The sequence below is a fragment of the Bos mutus genome, chromosome 9, assembly GCF_027580195.1.
Source record: "Bos mutus isolate GX-2022 chromosome 9, NWIPB_WYAK_1.1, whole genome shotgun sequence".
In the NCBI taxonomy this organism is placed as follows: Eukaryota; Metazoa; Chordata; class Mammalia; order Artiodactyla; family Bovidae; genus Bos; species Bos mutus.
Genome location: NC_091625.1, coordinates 75,973,714 through 75,994,515, shown reverse-complemented (window position 1 = coordinate 75,994,515; position 20,802 = coordinate 75,973,714). Strand labels below are relative to the sequence as shown.

General features: G+C 40.6%; 1 protein-coding gene across 6 annotated transcripts in view; it reads right to left on the bottom strand.

Moving 5' to 3' along the window:
- The window catches only part of ARFGEF3 (ARFGEF family member 3), a 178,387-nt gene that overhangs the window by 127,969 nt on the left and 29,616 nt on the right, over nucleotides 1–20,802 (bottom strand). For all 6 annotated transcript variants that reach the window (XM_070376749.1, XM_070376752.1, XM_070376750.1 and 3 more), the window contains exons 3-4: nucleotides 5,439–5,520; nucleotides 1,255–1,386 (exon numbers count right to left, since the gene is read on the bottom strand). In XM_070376749.1, coding sequence (XP_070232850.1) covers nucleotides 1,255–1,386; nucleotides 5,439–5,520 — 214 coding nt within the window. The remainder of the gene's footprint in view (nucleotides 1–1,254; nucleotides 1,387–5,438; nucleotides 5,521–20,802) is intronic.

Sequence of the window (20,802 nt, the reverse complement as noted above, 5' to 3'; positions counted from 1 at the left end):
AAAACTGAAGGCAGGAGAAGAAGGGGATGACAGAGGACGAGATGGATAGATGGCATCACCAACTCGATGGACATGAGTTTGAGCAAGCTCCAGGAGTTGGTGATGGACAGGGAAGCCTGGTGTCCTGCAGTCCTTGGGGTCGCAGAGTCAGACACGACTGAATGATTGAATTGAACTATTTCCCCCATTCTCCAGATGAGGAGACCAAAGCACAGAGTGGTTCAGGAATCTGTTCAAGGAAGTCCAACTAGAAATTAAGTATTCAAACCCAGACAGCCTGGCTTCAAAGTCTGAATCACTATACTAAATTACCCACCAATAGGGCTAAGGTGAGACCCAGGACATTAAGACAATGCCATGATTGAAGCTGATCTTTTCTCAATAGAGAAACTGAGAGGTAAAAGACTGATATCTCTTATCAAAGACGAAAATCCACCAGTGCCTTTCTAGGAAGAAATCAACCACTATATGACACCAACTATGCTTACACACTTCTCTGTACATACTCCTCTAGGGAGGAAATGGACAGATGTTGTGTCCAGCTCATGGGCTCCAGCTGTGCTACTCTGACCAACGTGTTATTCTAGGCTAGAGATTTCCATCCTTTTCCGCCCAACTCACTGTTCACTTACGGGATACAACACACCCCTGAGTCTGTATAAGAGGCTCCCAATGGAAGGGAAAAAGGGAAAAGGGGAGAGAGAGATGCCACCCCACAAAGGGAGATGGTAATTAGAATGAGGGAGATAAGGTTCACAGAATGTGAGGATGGAAATAAAGATGAGATTCTGATATGGCTTCAAAGGATGATCTTCCTTTCCTTAAATTGACTATTCTACATAGCATTAATATATATCATTAGGTTTTTGCTTTGTTTTAACATATACAGGCAGGCAGAATGCCCAGAATGATCAGGTCTACCCCAAGCTGGAACTACTCCTGTACATTTTCTCAAAAGGTCATGAATCTATTTCCTATACCTTCTCTCAAAGGGCATAAATATATTTAACAACATTTGATACGCAGGATCAGGCCAAAAATCTTACAGACTTGTTGAAATCTGTAAACCAAGTAAACCTTTTTACTTAGTTGTCATTTCTGTTCAACAATCAAGGTTATTCTGGGGGACCACAAGCAAGGATAATAATCATATAGTCCAAATGACCACCACATAGAGGCATCTTTAAGATAACAATGAGGGTCAGCAATTTGTTTCCATCACAGTGACGCAAACTGGGAGTGCGTCAAACCCACCTTCATCACTTCCACCTGCAGGTCTTCGTGGAGGGAAGGCGTCACTTTCACAGCGTTCAGGATCTGATTGAGCAGCTGCTTCTCATCAGAGTCCGTTTCCATGGATACAAACCTCTCTTCCGCCAGGAGCTTCTGTAAAGAGGCACAAGACAGTGATCACAGACAGGCTTTCCCCTGCTGCCTTATTCTGCTGTAGCCCAGTACGTAGGACGGATAACGTTTCTTACTCGGGAGGCATGTAGCTGGAGGCCATTAGGAAGGAGTTTCCGCTCTGTGCCATTAAAAAGAAAAATGCATCATGCCTTTGGTAAATGGTTTTTGGCAAAGGGTTTTTCCTGTTATTAGATAATTTACTGTACATTTTATGAAGTGAAATTCTAATGTGGTAGCCAAATAAGTCGTTTGGTGGGTAGGGATGGAGGATGAATGTGCCAAGGGGAATACAGCTTCTCACGACAGGCATGTTCGCACACACCCTGTCTGAATGAAGCTTTGTCACAGGAAAGGAGGTTTTATACACAGGTTGATTGTTCATATTTGTACTTCCTAATGTGAGCTATCATTTACCCAGGAATTATTCACAAAGGTACAAATCTTAATATATTTTCATCAGAAAATCAATCCCACAAAAACCTAAACAAGAAGACGGTCATTTTCATGAGGTTTCCCAGAAGGCATTACATCTCCCAGGACAGCTCTCCTCTACTTGAAAACAACTCATTTTTCATAAAATTCTTTATGAATTGAACCAAACCCTCCTTGCCTAAAACTTGTATGCCCTAGTTGTACCTGGAGCCACACAGATTAAGTTTCTAACATACCTGATCAGCGATGAACTCCACCTAAATCTCTTCTTCACACTAAACCTCCATGGATGTCATCAAACGTTCTCCACATAACATGGTTTCACAGACACTTTCCTCCTCAACTGGCCTCCAGTGAATTTAACACTTTAAGGGTCTGACAGCAGTGAGCAGGAGCACCCAAAGGTGCATGCTAAGGTGAACAAATGGACTCTGGGTGATTAGGACGTGTCAATGTAGCCTCATCGTTGGTTTTATTTTTTTAAAAAGTATCGTTCCGGGAGTGATGATGGGTGAGGCTATGCATGTGTAGGGGGAAGGAGTATGTGGGAAATCTCTGCACCCTCCTTTCAATTTTACTGTCAAGCTAACATTGCTCTAAAATAGTCTTTTAAAAATAATAACAATAAAAAGATGGCAAGAGTGAAAGAAATGCAGTCTTTGGTGGCCATTGCCCTATTTCAAACCTGGAATTGTTTACCTCTAGAATTCTAGTTGTGTGAGACAATTAAGTGTGTTTACTGCTTAAAATCAAACCAAAAAACAAATAAAAAACAGTAATACGGAAGTTTAATCACACTCTCAGATCAAATTAGCTTAGTTGTAAGTCACAGCACATTTTACGCTGATTCACGCAGAAACCTCATTCTCAAGGGCTGCAATTAAGCTGTTCTTCCCCAATCTGTCCTGAGGCAATTGATTTTTGAGACCCCAGAGTAGGATGGATTTTATATTTATCCCTATTAAATCTGTCCTTGTCCAATGCAGCATGGGGTTGCAACCATGAAGAATTTTTGGAATTCTGATTCATCCAGGGTAATGACTCCCTCTTTTAGCTGAATGTCACTGCAGATCCAGAAAACACATATTTCAAACCTTCTTCTTAGGACTCCCTGAATTCATCTATACAGCTGTACCTCATTTTACTGCACTTAGCTTTATTGCCCTTCACAAGTATCATGTTTCTTTATAAACTGAAGGGCTGTGGCACCTGTGTGTCAGTTAAGTCTACTGGCACCATTCTTCCAATAGGATTTACTCACATAGTGTCTCTGTGTCACATTTTGGTAATTCTTGCAATATTTCAAACTTTTTTATTTTTACTCTATTTGTTATAATGATCTGCAATCAGTGCTCTTTGATGTTACAACTATAGTTGGCTGAAGGCTCAGATGATGTTAGCATTTTCTTTTACAAGAAAGTATTTTTTAGTTAAGGTATGTACATTTTTTTAGACATAATGCTACTGCACACTTAAGAGACTACAGTATGGTATAAACATAACTTTTATATGCACTGGGAAAATGTAAAATCCATGTGGCTCACTCTACGGTAATATCTGCATTATTGCAGTGATTGGGGACTGAACCCACAATATCTCAGAAGTGTCCACTCAAAAGAAATTTTTGACTATGCAGGGCAGCCCAGAGTTAGTTCATATACAAAACCCTGTTTTTTTTTTTTTAAGTAATAAAGACTAGAAAACTCTAAAAAAAAAAAAAAAAAAGCCTTAAAAGTTTATGGTGGGGGGCTTCCCTGTTAGCTCAGTTGGTAAAAAATCTGCCTGCAATGGAGGAGACCCCAGGTCAATTCCTGGGTCAGAAAGATCCGCTGGAGAAGTGATAGGGTACCCACTTCCGTATTCTTGGGCTTCCCTTGTAGCTCAGCTGGTAAAAACATCTGTCTGCAATGCGGGAGACCTGGGTTCAATCCCTGGGTTGGGAAGATCCCCTGGAGAAGGGAAAGGCTATCCACTCCAGTATTCTGGCCTGGAGAATTCAATGGACTGTATAGTCCATGGGGTGGCAAAGAGTCAGACACGAGTGAGCGACCTTCACTTGTTAATGAGAGGTCACAAGGGATGCTGAGAGGAAGATGCCCGGCCCCCCATGTCAGTGAAGTTCCCATGAAAACATGAGGTTGTAACTTACTGAGTTTGAGGGTTAAAAAAAAACACAAAACACTAAATGGAAAATCTCTGTAATACTAGAGAAAAGAGAACATAAGTGGCAGGTTGAAACAAACTTCTATTCATTTTCACAGTTACTTTGGAGAAAAGCAAAGAGTTTTTAATAACTTTAATTTTTTAATGTTTAAAAATTTCTAATGTTACTGCATATTGAAATATACATTCTCTAATTCGAATCTGCTAAAGGAAAAACAGTCATAATTTTCTTACTCTTTCATATTTATTGACACTGAAAACGTATTAGAGACCTCTCTAAACTTAAAGAGCAAACTATGAAACAGAAATGTGAAAAGATATCCACCAATGCTACCAATCCATGGCCATGCTGGAAGAATCCCCTGCAGGGTTGAACTCCACAGCACTTGTCACTCAGCCACCAAACTGCTTAAGAAGTCAGTGTTTATCTGTACCATTTTTCTAGATTCTACATATATGCATTGATATATGCTGTTTGCTTTTCTCTTTCTGACTGACTTCACTCTGTATGACAGACTCTAGGTTCATCCACATCTCTATGAATGACCCCATTTTGTTCCTTTTAGTAGCTGAATAATATTCTGTTGTGTGTGCACCACATCTTTATCCATGTGTAAAATAGCTAGTGGGAAGCTGCTATGAAGCACAGGAAGCTCAGCTCAGTGCTCTGTGATGACCCAGAGGGGTGGAATGAGGGGTTGGGGTGGAGGCTGGTCCAAGAGAGAGGGGATATATGTATACATATGACTGATTTACTTCACTGTATGCAGAAACTAACATATAAAGCAATTTATTCCAATTTTAAAAATCCTTTTTAAAAAGTCAATGTATTTATACAGCCAACAACTCTGCACCTTTGGAATTAGACTTACTACATATGGTGCAAAACAGAATGAACAAATGCTCAGAGAAGGAAGTGTATTTGTGCAATCTGACTTTTCTGATTAGACAAAATTTCTTTTTTCTTCCCAATCTCGTTCTGGAAACAAAACATTCACCAACTTAACTGTAGACTAGAAGACAAACCAAAATCATTCCAGCTTACCACCATTGCTCATGACACAGAATCACAGATGCTGGATGCATTTAAGATCTGAGCTGGTACAGAACTTGAGGTGTCTTTCTTGGAGTCCCTTACTCTCCTAAAAGTTAGATGTCATAAAAAATATTTCATTGCTATGTGGGCTTAGCATAGTCTCCAAGAGTCAGTGTCTGACCATATATACTCAGCAAGATAACGCTGTGCACAGAGAAATGCTGGTCAAGAAAAGAAAATCGTTATCCTCTCTGGTTATTACACAGTTCAATCAATTTCTGTTGGGGTCTTTAAACAGCTACAATTTAGAATGGTAACTATTTGCTCTTTCAATGCCAAGGTGGTCTGTCAATTTCTCTCATCCTGTTGGGGTAAGCACAGGATGTATTGTATACTGTACCTGTATCCCTGCCAAGGCATGTTGAGCCAGCTTCACATTCTTGGATTCCAAAGCCAGCTGGAGGGGCAGCAGGCATTTCTCCCTGGCAACACATAAATAAGGACCATATGTGAGCTCAGCAAGGCTGGCAGCCAAAGGATGCAAGTCTACACACCCACCCTCAAATGCCACCACACATGTACACTGAACTATGACCAGTAATGAAACTGTACCTGGAGTGAAAAAAAAAGAAAAAAACAGCAAAAATGCAAAAATGCCGTGCAGAAATCATAGCGTACCAGCAGCTCGCCTTCTTGAGATAGCTATAGAGAAAACACACACAAGGACTCAAACAATTGTTTTGGTGAACTAGTCATCACAAGGTAAGTCCCTTACCAGTCCATGAACATGCCTTGCTCTTTCCCAAAGTAATATAATTAACTGTATTCAGTACACCTGGGGTGTGTGACCCTAGAAAGCACTGTTTATATAGATTTCTAAGCCTTTGCTCAGGCCTCTCCCCGACCTAGCAAGTGAGGGCATCATCACCTGGACTACTCTGCCTCATCAATATAAATTGAAATTTGATACACTTGTCAATTTCTCCCCAATTCAAAGTGTTTCTTAATCAGCTGTACCTTTTTAAAAATTTTACATATTTATTTTTGTCTGTGCTAGGTCTTCATTTGGAGAAGGCAATGGCACCCCACTCCAGTACTCTTGCCTGGAAAATCCCATGGACGGAGGAGCCTGGTAGGCTGCAATCCATGGGGTCGCTAAGAGTTGGACACGACTGAGCGACTTCACTTTGACTTTTCACTTTCATGCATTGGAGGAGGAAATGGCAACCCACTCCAGTGTTCTTGCATGGAGAATCCCAGGGACAGAGGAGCCTGGTGGGCTGCCGTCTACGGGGTCGCACAGAGTTGGACACGACTGAAGCAACTTAGCAGCAGCAGCAGCAGCAGCAGGTCTTCATTGCTGCACGGGCTTTTCTCTTGTTGAAGCAAGTGGAGGCTACTCTCTAGTTGTGGTGTGCAGGCTTCGCATTGCTGTGGCTTCTCTTGCTGCAAAAGACTGGCGCTAGGCGAGTGGGCTTCAGTAGCTGTGGCGCGTGGGCTCTGTAGTTGCAGCTCCCAGGCTCGAGAGCATGGCTCAACAGCTGTGGAGCACAGGCTTTGTTGCCCCACGGCATGGGGGATCCTCCTGGACCGAGGGTCAAACCCACATCTACATTGGCAGGGGGATTCTTTACCACTGAGCCATTAGGGAAGCTCCACCTATAATTTTTGAATTAGCTCTTTAGTCACCATGAGGGTGACCTAAATTTTGTGATGGGACTTAATAAACGTGTTTTCAAAGCAGAAATACAATCAAACCACCAACAGCTTGGACCCATGAGAAGTACCTGACATCAAGTGAAAGACAAAAACAAAAAAAGCTTGAAAGCTACTTGCATATTTTGAAGCTTAAGAAAAAAATAACTGGGCACTAAAATATACCAGGAATAAACCAAGAGGACTACAAAGAGAAACCTATTTTTCTGTAAGAAGCATTCACTCTAAATAATTAAACAACAGACCAAGAATTTTAATCAACCCATTATTTCCCCACAGACTTACACTGGCACAACAAATGAAATGTTACTTAATTTTACCAGGCTCCTCCACCCTCACTTAAATCAGAGCAGCCTCATTTTATCTCTTTTATATTTTCAGCATAAACTGAAAGATTCATTGACTTTAGAGACTGTGAAAGCCACAGGGTAAGATTACACAATTTCGTCTTCGGGGAAAAGCGTCACTGATGTAGAACACAAGGAAACAGAAAGTTAATTATAGCTCCGATTCCTTCCTGTCCACCCTGCAGTTTTTTCGTGGAATCCTCCATCAGCAGCTCCATGACAGATGGAGACAGACCCAGACACTCCCCCTAATGCCGGCCACAAAGAAAAAACCAGACTATCAGAATGAACATTTTGCCTTCCTGATCTTTCTCAGTGTCCCCTTACTAACCCAAAGTTACAGTACCCCATTTTATATGACAATTGTTTCACAGTATAACCATTTTTCATTAGTAAAACCTTTGACAGGTGGATAAATTACCCAACGGTGTCACTTCCAGTTGGGTGGCTATAATTTTCTCGCTATTATCATGATCTTCTGCTTGTCTCGGTTATAAGGCAAGCATTGCTATACAGTCAAGCGAAAGCAGGAATAGCTAATTTCCCCAATTTTATTTCTGTCGCTTAATCATAACCAGTTTATAAGCTTGGAAAAATTAATTGGAAGTGTGAAAGTCAAGTGAGAATCACTAATAATGGGCCTGTTGTGTTCGTGCTCAATCATATCCGACTCTTTGCAACCCCATGGATTGTAGCATTCCAAGGCTTCTCTGTCCGTGGAATTTTCCAGGCAAGAATATTGGAGTGGGTTGCCATTTCCTACTGGAGGGGATCTTCATGCTGCAGGGATCGAACCCATGTCTCTTGTGTTCCCTGCACTGGCAGGCAAATTCTTCACCACTGTGCTACCTGGGAAGCCCCTAATAATGGGCTGATTGAGTACTAACAGAACTATAGAGGCTCATCTGTAAATCCTTGAAACAATCAAATTTCCACCAGGATTAATTGACTGTGAAAGAACTTTATCTCAAATTTTTGCAGTCAGATCTGCCAATGAGGGCATGGTAGCTGTGGGCAGACAAGGAGGTCCAAAACTCCTATAGTCTCATAGCCTGGAGCAGGGACAGTCTCTGTTGAGTGGCTGTGTGCTGAAAATGCACAAATATTACATATTTCTCACCAAGGCATCAAACAAGAGTGGATGCCACATTCAGCAGTAACAAGATCTTCCTAGAATGCTGAAACCCCTGAGCTCTGGGGAGTAGTAGTATGTTTGCAGATAAACTGCAGCATGCCCATACTGCTCTGCCATTGACTGTATTAGTCCTTGAAATCCTCATCACCCTCCCTTACCTACTTCTAAACTCACACCATTTGTACTGCAAATTGGAACTAGACTACTGATAAATGCCAGCACTACCAGGTCCCACCATGATTCCAGGGAACACCACTGAACTGCTCCCCAAGCCAGTCATGGTCATCAAGAAGAACTGGAAGATGTAATTGGTTCGGCTAGGATTTGGTCTTACTGCAAGGTACCATCATTTAGTGGAAAAACTATGGGCTGTGGAATCACACAGATCTGGATTGAAACCTTAACAATTCTAAAGTTGTGCAATCTTAGTCAAGACACTTAACTATTAAATTTTAGCTTCACAATCCATAGAAGAAGCACTTAAGACCAATCCTGCAGTACACAAAATGTGTATCAAGGATTGGAGAACTTTTTATGGAAAAAGAGGCTGATAAAAATTACATCAAGCATCGAAGACCATATGATCTCTGTGCTCATTACTCAACTCTGCCATAGCCCAAACCTGTCATAGACAACATGTTGATAAATGAGCATGGCTACGTTCCAAAAACAGGCAACAGACCAGATTTGGTCTGCCGGCTAGTTTGCCCAGCCCTGATATAGACAAAGGCCCAGCAGAGACCATGATTTAAAGCACAGGATAACAAGATCCAATCTTGTTGTAGTATCCAGAAAGATTTTTGCATAGGACATGGAGCATGGGTCTTGGAGGGGTCTAAGCAAGGCCAACTGTAGCACCAAGTTTTCTCTTAGAAAATCAGTGCTTTAAGGAAGCATACAGAGGGAGTTCATCCAGGTACCAAACCAAGGCACTCCATCCATCCAGTTATCCATCCAACTAACAACTGAGAGTCTGCTATGTGCAAAGCACTGTCATGAAAAGACCCAACAAGGAACAAGATAGAACAGATACTTTCTTTCATTTTATGCATAAAAGGAAAAGGAATAAAAACTACTTATTGTTTTGTGATTAAATCTACCAGTCACTTCAACCTTAAAATGGGCATTCTTACCCTTGTTTCATATTTGAGAAAATAGAGTTTCAGAGAGATTTGATAGCCTGCCCAAGGTTACACAGCTAAAATCTACTGGAAACAATCCGAACAGAAATCCATCTCACTCCCAAGACCAAGTTTCTTCCAACACCCTTTGGTGTCAAAAGATGAGAGCAAAGCTAGAATAGTTCCATTTCTTAATCTTTTCTCAATCATGGACACAAAAAGATCCTCTTCCTAGATAAGTATACGAATCATTTCAGGGGATTCATAGATCTCCCCCTTCCCTGGGCTTTCCTGGTGGCTCAGTGGTAAAGAATCCACCTGCAATGCAGGAGATAAGAGTTAGATCCCTGGTCAGGAAGATCCCCTGGAGAAGGACATGGCAACCCACTCTAGTATTCTTGCCTGGGGAATACCACGGACAGAGGATCCTGGTGGGCTACAGTCCATACATAGGGTCGCAAAAAGTCAGACATGACTGAAGTGACTGAGCACATACATAGGTTCCCCCAAACTCTAACTCCACATCGATCCCAAGTTAAGAGCTTCTGCTTTCAGGAGAAAGGACCTGCCCAACAAGACAGAAACTTCTGTGTGTCAGAGAAGAGGCCGGGTTCCCTGGGCTCAGTTCTAGTAGGATGAAAAGCTTTGAAGTACTGTTACACTGAGCCCTGAAGCAAGGGAGAGAGAGAGAGGGGTGTATATGGGGTGGGGGGTGTGGTGGTATGTGTGGGGGTGGGTGTGTGTGTTGGTGTGGGTGGGTGTGTTGGTGTGTGCTGAGGGGGTTGACAAATGTCAGGATTCATGGCCTCTCAGCCCCAGCAACCCCCTAAATTAGTATCATGAGCCTCAAATCAGGACTGTAACAGGAAACGAACACATGTGGGGCCCAGCTGATTACACGGCTTGCTCTCTGGTATCATAAAAATCCTTCTGCCTTAATTTTTTAAGTGATTTTAATAAAAGAATAACAGGCTTGTTAATTGAGTCTCAGGATGAAATGTATAATGAAGATGCAACGTGGCACACACTCGGGCCCCTTTGCACAGACTGTTTTGGAACAAATCGCCTTTTGATCCTTCTAGATGCTGCCTCATTGGGGAACAGGCACACCAAAACCAACATTCAGTTACACGAAGGGATTATTCTTTATGCATGGGCATGTGCAAGTTCATGCTGGCCTAATTGAATAAAGACGGTGGCCCCAGGTTTCATGCCCTGGCATGTCATTATTTCTTAAAGAAGAATGATTAGCAGCTCTGCACACGCACAAGGCAGACATCATCCCGTGACAGTGTCTGGTCATGGCGAGGACACTAAGCCTATCTCTTTAACTGTGTTGTCACAGTTCACAGACCAGCTTTATTGGGCCAAGATAACAATGGACAGAGGGAAATTCAAATAGGTGAATGGGGGAAAGTTAGATTTATCAAATATTACCTTTAAATATAAGCACAAAAATGAGCTTCATGTAACACCAAATACATTTGCAAGTTTTAGGTTGACTCTTTTTTGATGCACTGCCTGGGATGGAGCAAAAAGATACCTTAGATTTCTGAGGTCTGCTGAAGCTCTATAATTCTAGGATTCTATGATCAAAGCCATTTGATCATTGAATAACTGTCTGGATTCCTTCATATATAACCACAGCTCTGATGGAACATCAGTGACCTGTAAATCCCAAGTACCTGTTCATATTATCATACTATCTTATTATGAAGAGATTTAATTGTCAACAAAACTAAGGGAGGTTAGATTTCCTGTCCAAGGTCACATGTTTGTAAATGACAGGGCTGTAATTTACATATTTTTTAAACAGGTTTTTTCTTCAACTTTTTATTCTGTATTGGGGTGTAACTAATTAAGAGTGTTGTGGTAGTTTCAGGTGAACAGCAAAAGGACTCAGCTGCACATACACATGTATCCATTCTCCCCCAAACTCCCCTCTCATCCAGGCTCCCACATAACATTGAACAGAATTCCCTGTGCTACACAGTAGGTTCTTTTTGGTTATCCATTTTAAGTCCATCCAACTCCCCAACTCCTCATCCCTTCCTCTCATCCCTTCTCACCAGCAACCATAAGTTTGTTCTCTAAGTCTGTGAGTCTCTTTCTGTTTTATAAGTTCATTTGAATCCTTCCTTATTAGATTCCACATATAAGGGATGTCTTCTTCTCTGACTTTTTAGAGCTGTGATTTAAATTTAGACCATCTGTCTTCAAAACCCCTGTTCTCTGGCCTCTGCCAGCAGGCAACTCCCCATTGCCTGTGGTGTATGCCACACTACTCTACAAAGAACAATCCCGGTGCCCACCAGAATGGGATGGGTATTGAATAAATAAATAACCTTACTGTGCAGGTCGTTCATGGAACAGTGTGTCACATTTGATGGTTGGAATGCAGTTATGAAAAGGTACACACAGTTTGGAGGAATGGGATACATCCGGTTTGGGATCTAGCTGCTGGGTTCAATGACAGCCATCACTTTTCCTAGTTTGAGTACAGAAGGTTTTCAGCCCCCTGTTGTGACATTCGAGATGTTATTATTTGTGTTTATGAATACTGATGCTTTCAACAGTTTGCATCAACACTGATGAATTTTCATTGATTAAGCTTTTGCCAGAGCCAATTCATGGAGCCAATTGGAACTGAACTGGTTCTTTGATTTTTTTCTGCAGTGCAGTTAAATTGTTTCTCTTTTATTTCTATTTTCACTCCTCAGATCAGATCAGTCGCTCAGTTGTGTCCGATTCTTTGCGACCCCATGAATCGCAGCATGCCAGGCCTCCCTGTCCATCACCAACCCCTGGAGTTCACTCAGACTCACGTCCATCAAGTCAGTGATGCCATCCAGCCATCTTATCCTCTGTCGTCCCCTTCTCCTCCTGCCCCCAATCCCTCCCAGCATCAGAGTCTTTTCCAAGGAGTCAACTCTTCGCATGAGGTGGCCAAAGTACTGGAGTTTCAGCTTTAGCATCATTCCTTCCAAAGAAATCCTAGGGCTGATCTCCTTTAGAATGGACTGGTTGGATCTCCTTGCAGTCCAAGGGACTCTCAAGAGTCTTCTCCAACACCACAGTTCAAAAGCATCAATTCTTCAGCGCTCAGCCTTCTTCACAGTCCAACTCTCACATCCATACATGACCACAGGAAAAACCATAGCCTTGACTAGACGGACCTTTGTTGGCAAAGTAATGTCTCTGCTTTTGAATATGCTATCTAGGTTGGTCATAACTTTCCTTCCAAGGAGTAAGCGTCTTTTAATTTCATGGCTGCAGTCACCATTTGTAGTGATTTTGGAGCCCAGAAAAATAAAGTCTGACACTGTTTCCCCATCTATTTCCCATGAAGTGGTGGGACCGGATGCCATGATCTTCGTTTTCTGAATATTGAGCTTTAAGCCAACTTTTTCACTCTCTGCTTTCACTTTCATCAAGAGGCTTTTGAGTTCCTCTTCACTTTCTGCCATAAGGGTAGTGTCATCTGCATATCATCTTCATCAGTAACCTCTATATTGAACAACAAAGATTAGATTCCTCCTTCAGGAACTGTTCTAGGTCTGAGGGATACAACTGTGAACAACATAAAATCCCACTTCTGCAGGATTTTGAGATGCCTTGGCAAGCCTATTGCAATTATTAAGTAGAACATATGAAACTGCTATTTTCTGTATATTGGGAAGGCTTGAATGTGCATAATTTTACAGGATACACTGTTAAAAAGAATCTTAAATAGATAATCAGCAAGGTTCTGTTGTATAGCACGGGAACTATACTATCTTGTAATAACACATAAGGGAAAAGCATCTGAAAAAGAATATACAGATGTATACCTGAATCATTTTGCTGTTCACTTGAAACTAACACAACATTGTAAATCAACTATATTTCAATACAACTTTTAAGAAAATCCTAAATCATACAGTTATGTTCATGTCTGTGTGCTCAGTTGTCTCTGACTCTTCGTGACCCTGTGGACTGTAGCCCGCCAGGCTCCTCCATCCACAGAGTTTTCCAGGAATGAATGCTGGAGTGGGTTGCCATTCCCTACTCCAGGTATTGAATCCCTGTCTCGTGTGTCTCCTGCATTGGCAGGCAGATTCTTTACCACTGTGCCACCTGGGAAGCCCACGCTTGTGCCCCAACTTTCTCCCAAAATATACCTTTTTTATATTTCATTATAAATGGCCTACATGTACATTACAAAATCCAAACAATCCAGAGAGACGCAGCTAGGAAAATCAATTAGGGCACTACCTAAGAAAGAGCTGGGCTGAATGCTGATGATGGGTGTGTCCAGACAGTGGCATAGAGGAGCTTTCATTTTCTTTGTATTAATATTTTATATTTGTATTAATTTTAATAACTCTAGAGTAGATGGATATAATCTGAAGAAAATATTTTTAAAAATTTTATTGAAGTATAGTTGCTTTACAATGTTATTTCTGCTATACCACAAATTGAATCAGATATATGCATACACATATCCCCCTTTTTTGGACTTCCTTCCCATTTAGGTCACTTCAGAGCATAGCGTTCCCTGTGCTATACACTAGGTTCTCCTTATTTATCTGTTTTATACACAGTAGTGTGTATATGTCAGTCCCAGTCTCCCAATTCATCCTGCTGCTTCTCAGTAGTGTCAGTCGTGTCCATAAAATTCTCCAGACATGAATACTGGAGTGGGTTGCCATGCCCTCCTCCAGGGGATCCTCCCAACCCTGGGATCAAACCCGGGCCTACGGCATTGCAGGCAGATTCTTTATCATCAGAGCCTTCAGGGAAGCCCCCAATTCACTCTACCCTTACTTAAAAGCTTTTGCACAGCAAAGGAAATCATAAACGAAACGAAAAGACAACCCTCAGAACTGGAGAAAATATTTGCAAAAGCAGCAGCTGACAGGGGCTTAATCTCCAAAATATACAAATAGTCTCATGCAGCTCAACATCAAAAAAACAATCCAATCAAAAATTGGATGGAAGACCTAAATAGAAGATGGAAGACCTAAATAGGAAGACCTAAATTTCTCTAAAGAAGACATACAGATGGCTAAGAGGCACATGAAAAGATACTCAACATCACTAACTATTGGAGAAATTCAAAACTACAATGAGGTTGTTACCTTACACTAGTCAGAACAGTCATTAATAAATCTGAAGAAAATATTTACAAAGCCACAAAGTCACTAAGCTCCTCACACAAATGGACATCACAGTATTTCCTTCTCCGGTTCATCTCAAAATGGTGAGTGAATTTGTACATACACAGAGAAAATATTAAATACGGAACTCGTTTCCTTCCTGGCACTTATATCTACAGTCCAAATGTTCTTTTAGGCAGTTACACCTACTGCTCTTGTTCATGAAGCAAACCCCCATTTACCTGATGGGCGTCACTATGCTAATAGGTTTGCTTTTGTAATGAGAGGACAACTGCAGGCGGCAAAGTAGGTTATCAATCACCTGAACATTTAAAAATGCCATCTAGATTTTTATCCTTGCTATTTGATATGTCTAATTTTAAAAATAAGCTGTAAAGGACTAGAAAGCAACATAAAGACAAAAACATTTTGTAATAGTATTCTGATAGGGAAATGGGTTTACCTTTTTCATTTTAAAGTTTTCATCTAATATTCTTGCAATATTTTAAAAATATAAAACACAACAGGTCAAGAAGATGTAAATTTTTCATTTCGAAAAAAATTTCCATATGACTTAAAGACATGTGTCATATATAACATTGTGTCAGTTTAATGCCTACAACAAAATGATTTGATACATGTATATGTTATAAAATAGCTACCACAATAAGTTTAGTTAACAAGACTCACCTCACATAGATAAAATTCTTCCTTCCTTGAAGATCTATTCTCTTAGTAACCTTCAAATACATTATGCATATTGTTACAGTCAGCATGCTGTACATTATATTCCCACAGCTTATTTATTTTTGAAAAAAATTAAACATGCCTAGGTATTTTCACCTGCAATCTAGGATTATCAATACTACTACTACCAAAAGATACAAATTCTGTGTAATCAAGAGGAGAAACACTAAAGCGTATGCTATGTCCAGCACAAAGTCTTGTATCCAATGGAATGGGAATACCACTTGATTTGGTCTTTTTTTTTTTTTAACTGGACTTGTTTATCTTTATAAGCTCAACCAATCTTTAAATGGACTTATTGTTAATGTTTCTTAGGCATTTCCCATTTATTTATTCATTCATCCAGTAAAAAAAAAATAAAAATAAAAATAAGTCAGGTGGTATTCCCATTCTATTGGATACAAGACTTTGTGCTGGACATAGCACACTGGCTTTTTTCCCTTTGGATTGCATGTTGTGTCACTTTCAACTATAGGATTCCTAACTAATATAAGGGAGGGCGGCAGTGGACGTCAGAACTGTGCCACACACCAGGCTCAGGGCTTAGGCACACAATCTCTTTTAAGCCACTCACCAACCCAATGAGGAGAAAATGAACATTATCGATATTTACTGATGAGGGAGGTGGAGGGGAGAGAGGAACTCTCACTCTTGAACGAGGACTACAGCAGCAAAGGACCCCTGAACTCAAACTCTTTGGCAGCATGTGAGGTGCATGGTTACCATTTAACTCTCAAACCTTGTGCATTTCACACACGGCAAGACTGTGAAGCCCCCTTCATAAGGACACTCCCTTCCTTCTGACCGTGGTCAATCCATCCTTATACTTCCTCACATTCACTCCCACATCCATCATTCACACGTGAAATTTTAGATCTTTCCACTTATAAATCCTTCCTCACCTCCATCAATATACTTCTCAGTTCCTCATATAATCACTGTCTGTGGCATCATGGAAAGATTTTACTCTTTAATTCTGACATCTAAAACAATCTGGAAAAGTATCTCAAGAACTTAAAAATACTAGTATGCTTTAGGGGAATGAGAGGGTGGGATGAATTGAGACAGGAGCACTGACATATACACACTACCACGTGTAAGTGAAGCGAGTGAAAATCGCTCAGTTGTGTCCGACGCTTTGTGATCCCATAGACTGCAGCCTGCCAGGCTCCTCTGTCCATGGAATTCTCCAGGCAGGAATACTGGAGTGGGTTGCCATTTCCTTCTCCAACCATATGTAAAATAGATAGCTAATGGGAAGCTGCTGAATGGCACAGGGAGCTCAGCTCAGAGCTCTGTGATGACCTCCAGAGCTAGGATAAGGGGGTGGTGGGAGGGAGGCTAGAGAGGGAAAAGATATGGCTGACTTACATATGACTTACATATGGCTGACTTACGATGTTGTTCAGCAGAAACTAATACTATGTTGTAAAGCAATTAAACTCCAATTAAAAAAACACATTAAGAAAAATATTAGCATGCTCTGACCTAGGATTTTCTTTTTCTATTAACTTTTTGTAAAGAAATCAGAGATCTAGCAAAATCTCAAGTGCAAAGATTTATCTGTAGTTTTATTAATAAAGTAAATAAGCCTAAATAAATTCTAGCATATCTCTGAAATGGAATAACTTAAAATATCTTGAAAAGTTTTTATTAACACAGGAAAATGCTTTGAAATGTCAAAGAAATTAAAAATGAGAATACAATGGAGAAAATATATCATACCATGGTCCTACACTTGAATTAAAGCATATACACATACATGTGAGTGGAGGAGAGAGGCTGGAAAGAAATGGCTCAAAACTCCTCTAGAATTTGTCTCTGTCTTTTGGGAACATGGATGGTTTTGGCTTTATTATTTATATGTTTCAACATTTAAAAATCTTTTAGCAATAAAATAGACTACCTTTAGAAATAGAGAGGAAGTGAAGCTAGCCTTCTCCTACCTGTGCATAAACGCCCACTCCCTTCTCTTCAAAGCTTTGGCCTAGAATCCTGGAAGGCCATGTTTCCAGAAACAACTTCAATCTAATCTTTCCTGACCTTCCTCTGGGCTATCTTCATCTCTTCTATTAAGTCACCACTCTTACCACTTTATCAAAAGCAGGCAATATTCCTAGAATAGTTTCCCTTCCCTGAAGACATTTCCTTAGCATCTTTCAAACACTTAATGAGTTCCTTCTTTTCCCCAAATCTTTTGGACTGACAATAGGCTTGCTTACGACCCTATAGTTACTGTAGTCACATGTATCTAAACTCAGTCTGCCTAAATTAATCTTGCTTCTTTCTATGGCATGTTTTCTTATAATCAAGCTTACAGTGTAAATATGCTAACAGAATGAAACATACCCTAGGGGAATTGCTCTGCACTGCCTTGTTACATGCAACCACATATATTTTGTTAAATATCATATTTTTTTCATGATGAAAATGCTCCGACAGGCAATCCAGAGGCAAGACTCTGCCCAGAATCTCCGTCATGGAGGGGCAAGTAGGGAGAAACCACCATAACAAGCAAGATTTCTAACCTGAATACTCAAATCTTAGGGAAGAAGAGAAAATGAGCTAGACAACATATACCATATCATCACTATGAGCTGATAGTTTATGCAAATATGTAATTACCTCTTGAAAAACAGTAAGTTTGTGGTATAAACATCATTCAGAAACATATATATATTTTTAGAAAGGTAACTTAAAAAACAAATCACTTTGAGACAGAATTGTGATCTCCCTAGATTCTATTCAGAACTTACTAGCCTATTAAAGCTCATAAATAATACATGTATACATTTATTATAATAGCCTCTCAACATGTAAGCGTTGTGATAGCAAAATGGTGGGATTAAATGTAAAGTTACATTTTTCTGTGAGATAGAAATTTCCAGTTTTGACATCAAAATGCCTGTAAAACCAGTCTATCAGCAAATCAACACAACTGTCAGAACTAAAATTTGTATTCCTCACTGGCTAATAATTTTTGAGAAGATTTTTAGTAACAAAAAGATTTTAATATTTATGTAGCCTATAGGCGTCCAGGTTCTGTATGAAGTGTTAGGTGTGTAATGACGAATGAGAGTTCCTGCCAAGGAACTCTTGGAACTCTCACCGAACCAAGAACTCTCACTGAGAGCTAACACAGGTACAGGCAACACGCACTTTATTAAGGTGTACACAATTATAGAAGTACCATAGGGCGGGAGAGATCCTACCTAGAAAAATTCAAGTGTCTTCACGGACAAGGTGATACTCATCTGGTCCTGAAATGGAGGGGACAGTATGAGACTTGGTCAGTCAAGTGAGGAAAAGGGCATATCCAGCTGAGATTGTGAGTACAAAGGCAGAGTGGATTTATGGAACAGCCCAAGTACAATTATGACCCAAGGAGTCATGGCAGGAAGACTGGTGAGAAATGAGTTTGACAAAGTAGATTTGAGCCAGGTTTTAAAGGATCTTGCATGCAACACCAGAGAGACTGGTCTTGGCCAACTGAAAAGGAGAGCTAATAAAAGATTTTTAATCAAGGGAATAATGTGATATTAGACATTTTCCATAGAAATGGAACTGGCTACAATGTAGAAAATGGGTAAAAAGTATAAATATCATAGAATAAAAATTTTGGAGGCAAACTAATCTAGGTCAGATGAAGGCTCTGTCAACTACAACCTGTGCACTAAGTATTTAACCTCTTCAATTTTCATCTTATTCGTCTAGAAATACAGAAGTAATATAACGTACATTGAGAATTATGATGATTAGAGAAGACGCTATTAATACATTAGAAACATTCCTGATTGCCCAGGGCCAGCCTAACCTTCTCAGCACTTCTCAAGGCCCCTGGCCCAAGCCCCTTCTCTTCCACCCTGGCTCTGTCCTGCCCCAAGAGAGGTCTCATGGGCACAGGTATGGACATCCTAGGCTGCAGGCAAATCTCAGACCACAAACCACACAAACAGCTGCCCTGTGGCCAGGCCTCAAGCCCAGAGATGTACATTCTTGTGGGTGCCTTGCCAAAGACAGAGCTGGCAAAAGGGCCCACGTGCCGTTTTTGTTTTTGTTTTTGTTTTTCCATGTGCCGTTTTTGGAAGGAAGCTCAGCATAATCTAAATAGGGGACTCTGAAGTCTCAAGTACCCAGAGCAGGAGCTGAGGTTGCAGGGTGGGCTCTGGGTGGGAATGCTCCCTTAGCCCTGAGGAGGAGGAGAACGGGGCCTCTAAAACATGAGCTCAGAGCAGGGTCCCACCTCACCCAGGGCTTAGGGTGGTATGATACTGCTTAGCTTGTTGTACACTCAACAGATGGTTGTTGTCATGATACTTTTATTACTGTCATCATAGTTTTGTTGTCATTATTTACTGGCAGCAGGAAGGCCTGGGAGAAGGAACTATACTCTACTGTGGCCCTAGGGCTGAAAACACGATGCAGTTCAGCCTGTGTTCAAAAATGGACAGGAGGAAACAGAACCTAGACGTGGCACAGGAGCAGAGAGGACCTACTAGAAGAATGGCTTTGAGGAAGGAAGTGGGTAGGATAATAACTACAGTTTTGTATATATGTTCTGAGTTCAAGATTCCTTTGGGCATCCAGGTACTAACACATAGAAAACTGGATGTACTCGTCTAGAGCTCAGGAAAAATTTAGACATTAGCCATCTAAAAGTGGTTGAAACCCTGGAAATGGGTGAAATGTCCAAGGAAAAGTTAATGATGTAAAACAGAAGGACAGAGCTTAGAAAAATCCTTCCAGTCAGTTTGTGGAGAGAAAAAAATGATGCTAGCAAAGGAAAAGTCAAAGGAAGCTGTCAAAGTCAAGATGATGACAGGAAGAAGACTATCCTTCAAGAAATGTCCATCCTATACTGATATCCACCAGTCACTGAGTGTCCACTCTGTGCCAGGTATTAAGACTTGGCATATATGCATGATCTCATTTAATTCAGTACTTACAACTGAATGTGTAAGCACTGTGATAGATAATTATTTCCATATCATCAATGAGCTAACAGGCTCAGAGATAGTAAGTAAATTGTCCCATGTCACGTAACTATTATAAACTATTAGGTGCTGTTAGAAGCTTAACTCTACTGTTAAAACTTAGGAAAAAACTAGAACACTTTGTTCACTGCTGTAGAGAAGAAGGTATGGAAGAAAAGTGATGAGCCCATCCATTGGAAGAGGCTGTGAACTAGAACTTTCTCATTATGTTACCTTGTTTAACCCTCATGAGAACTGGGGCAGTGGACATTATCAAGTCCATTTTATAGTTCAAGACTTGGAGGCTCCCAGAGTCAAAGTATCCATGAACAGAGCTGGTAAATTAATGAGTCCAGACTCAAATGTAGGGATTACATGACACAAAAACCTACACTCCTTCCATAGCAACATGTTGCTTCTCCATCATTAGGGAACAGGAACTAAAAAGAGAAAGGCATCTACAATATGGAAACACAGACATTCCTGGAAATTAACCAAAGTAATAAAAAATATTAATCACCTAGCTTTCTTGTATTCTCCCCTAAAACAACCTGGCACATGAAAGCCAGGGCAATAAAAATCACTTC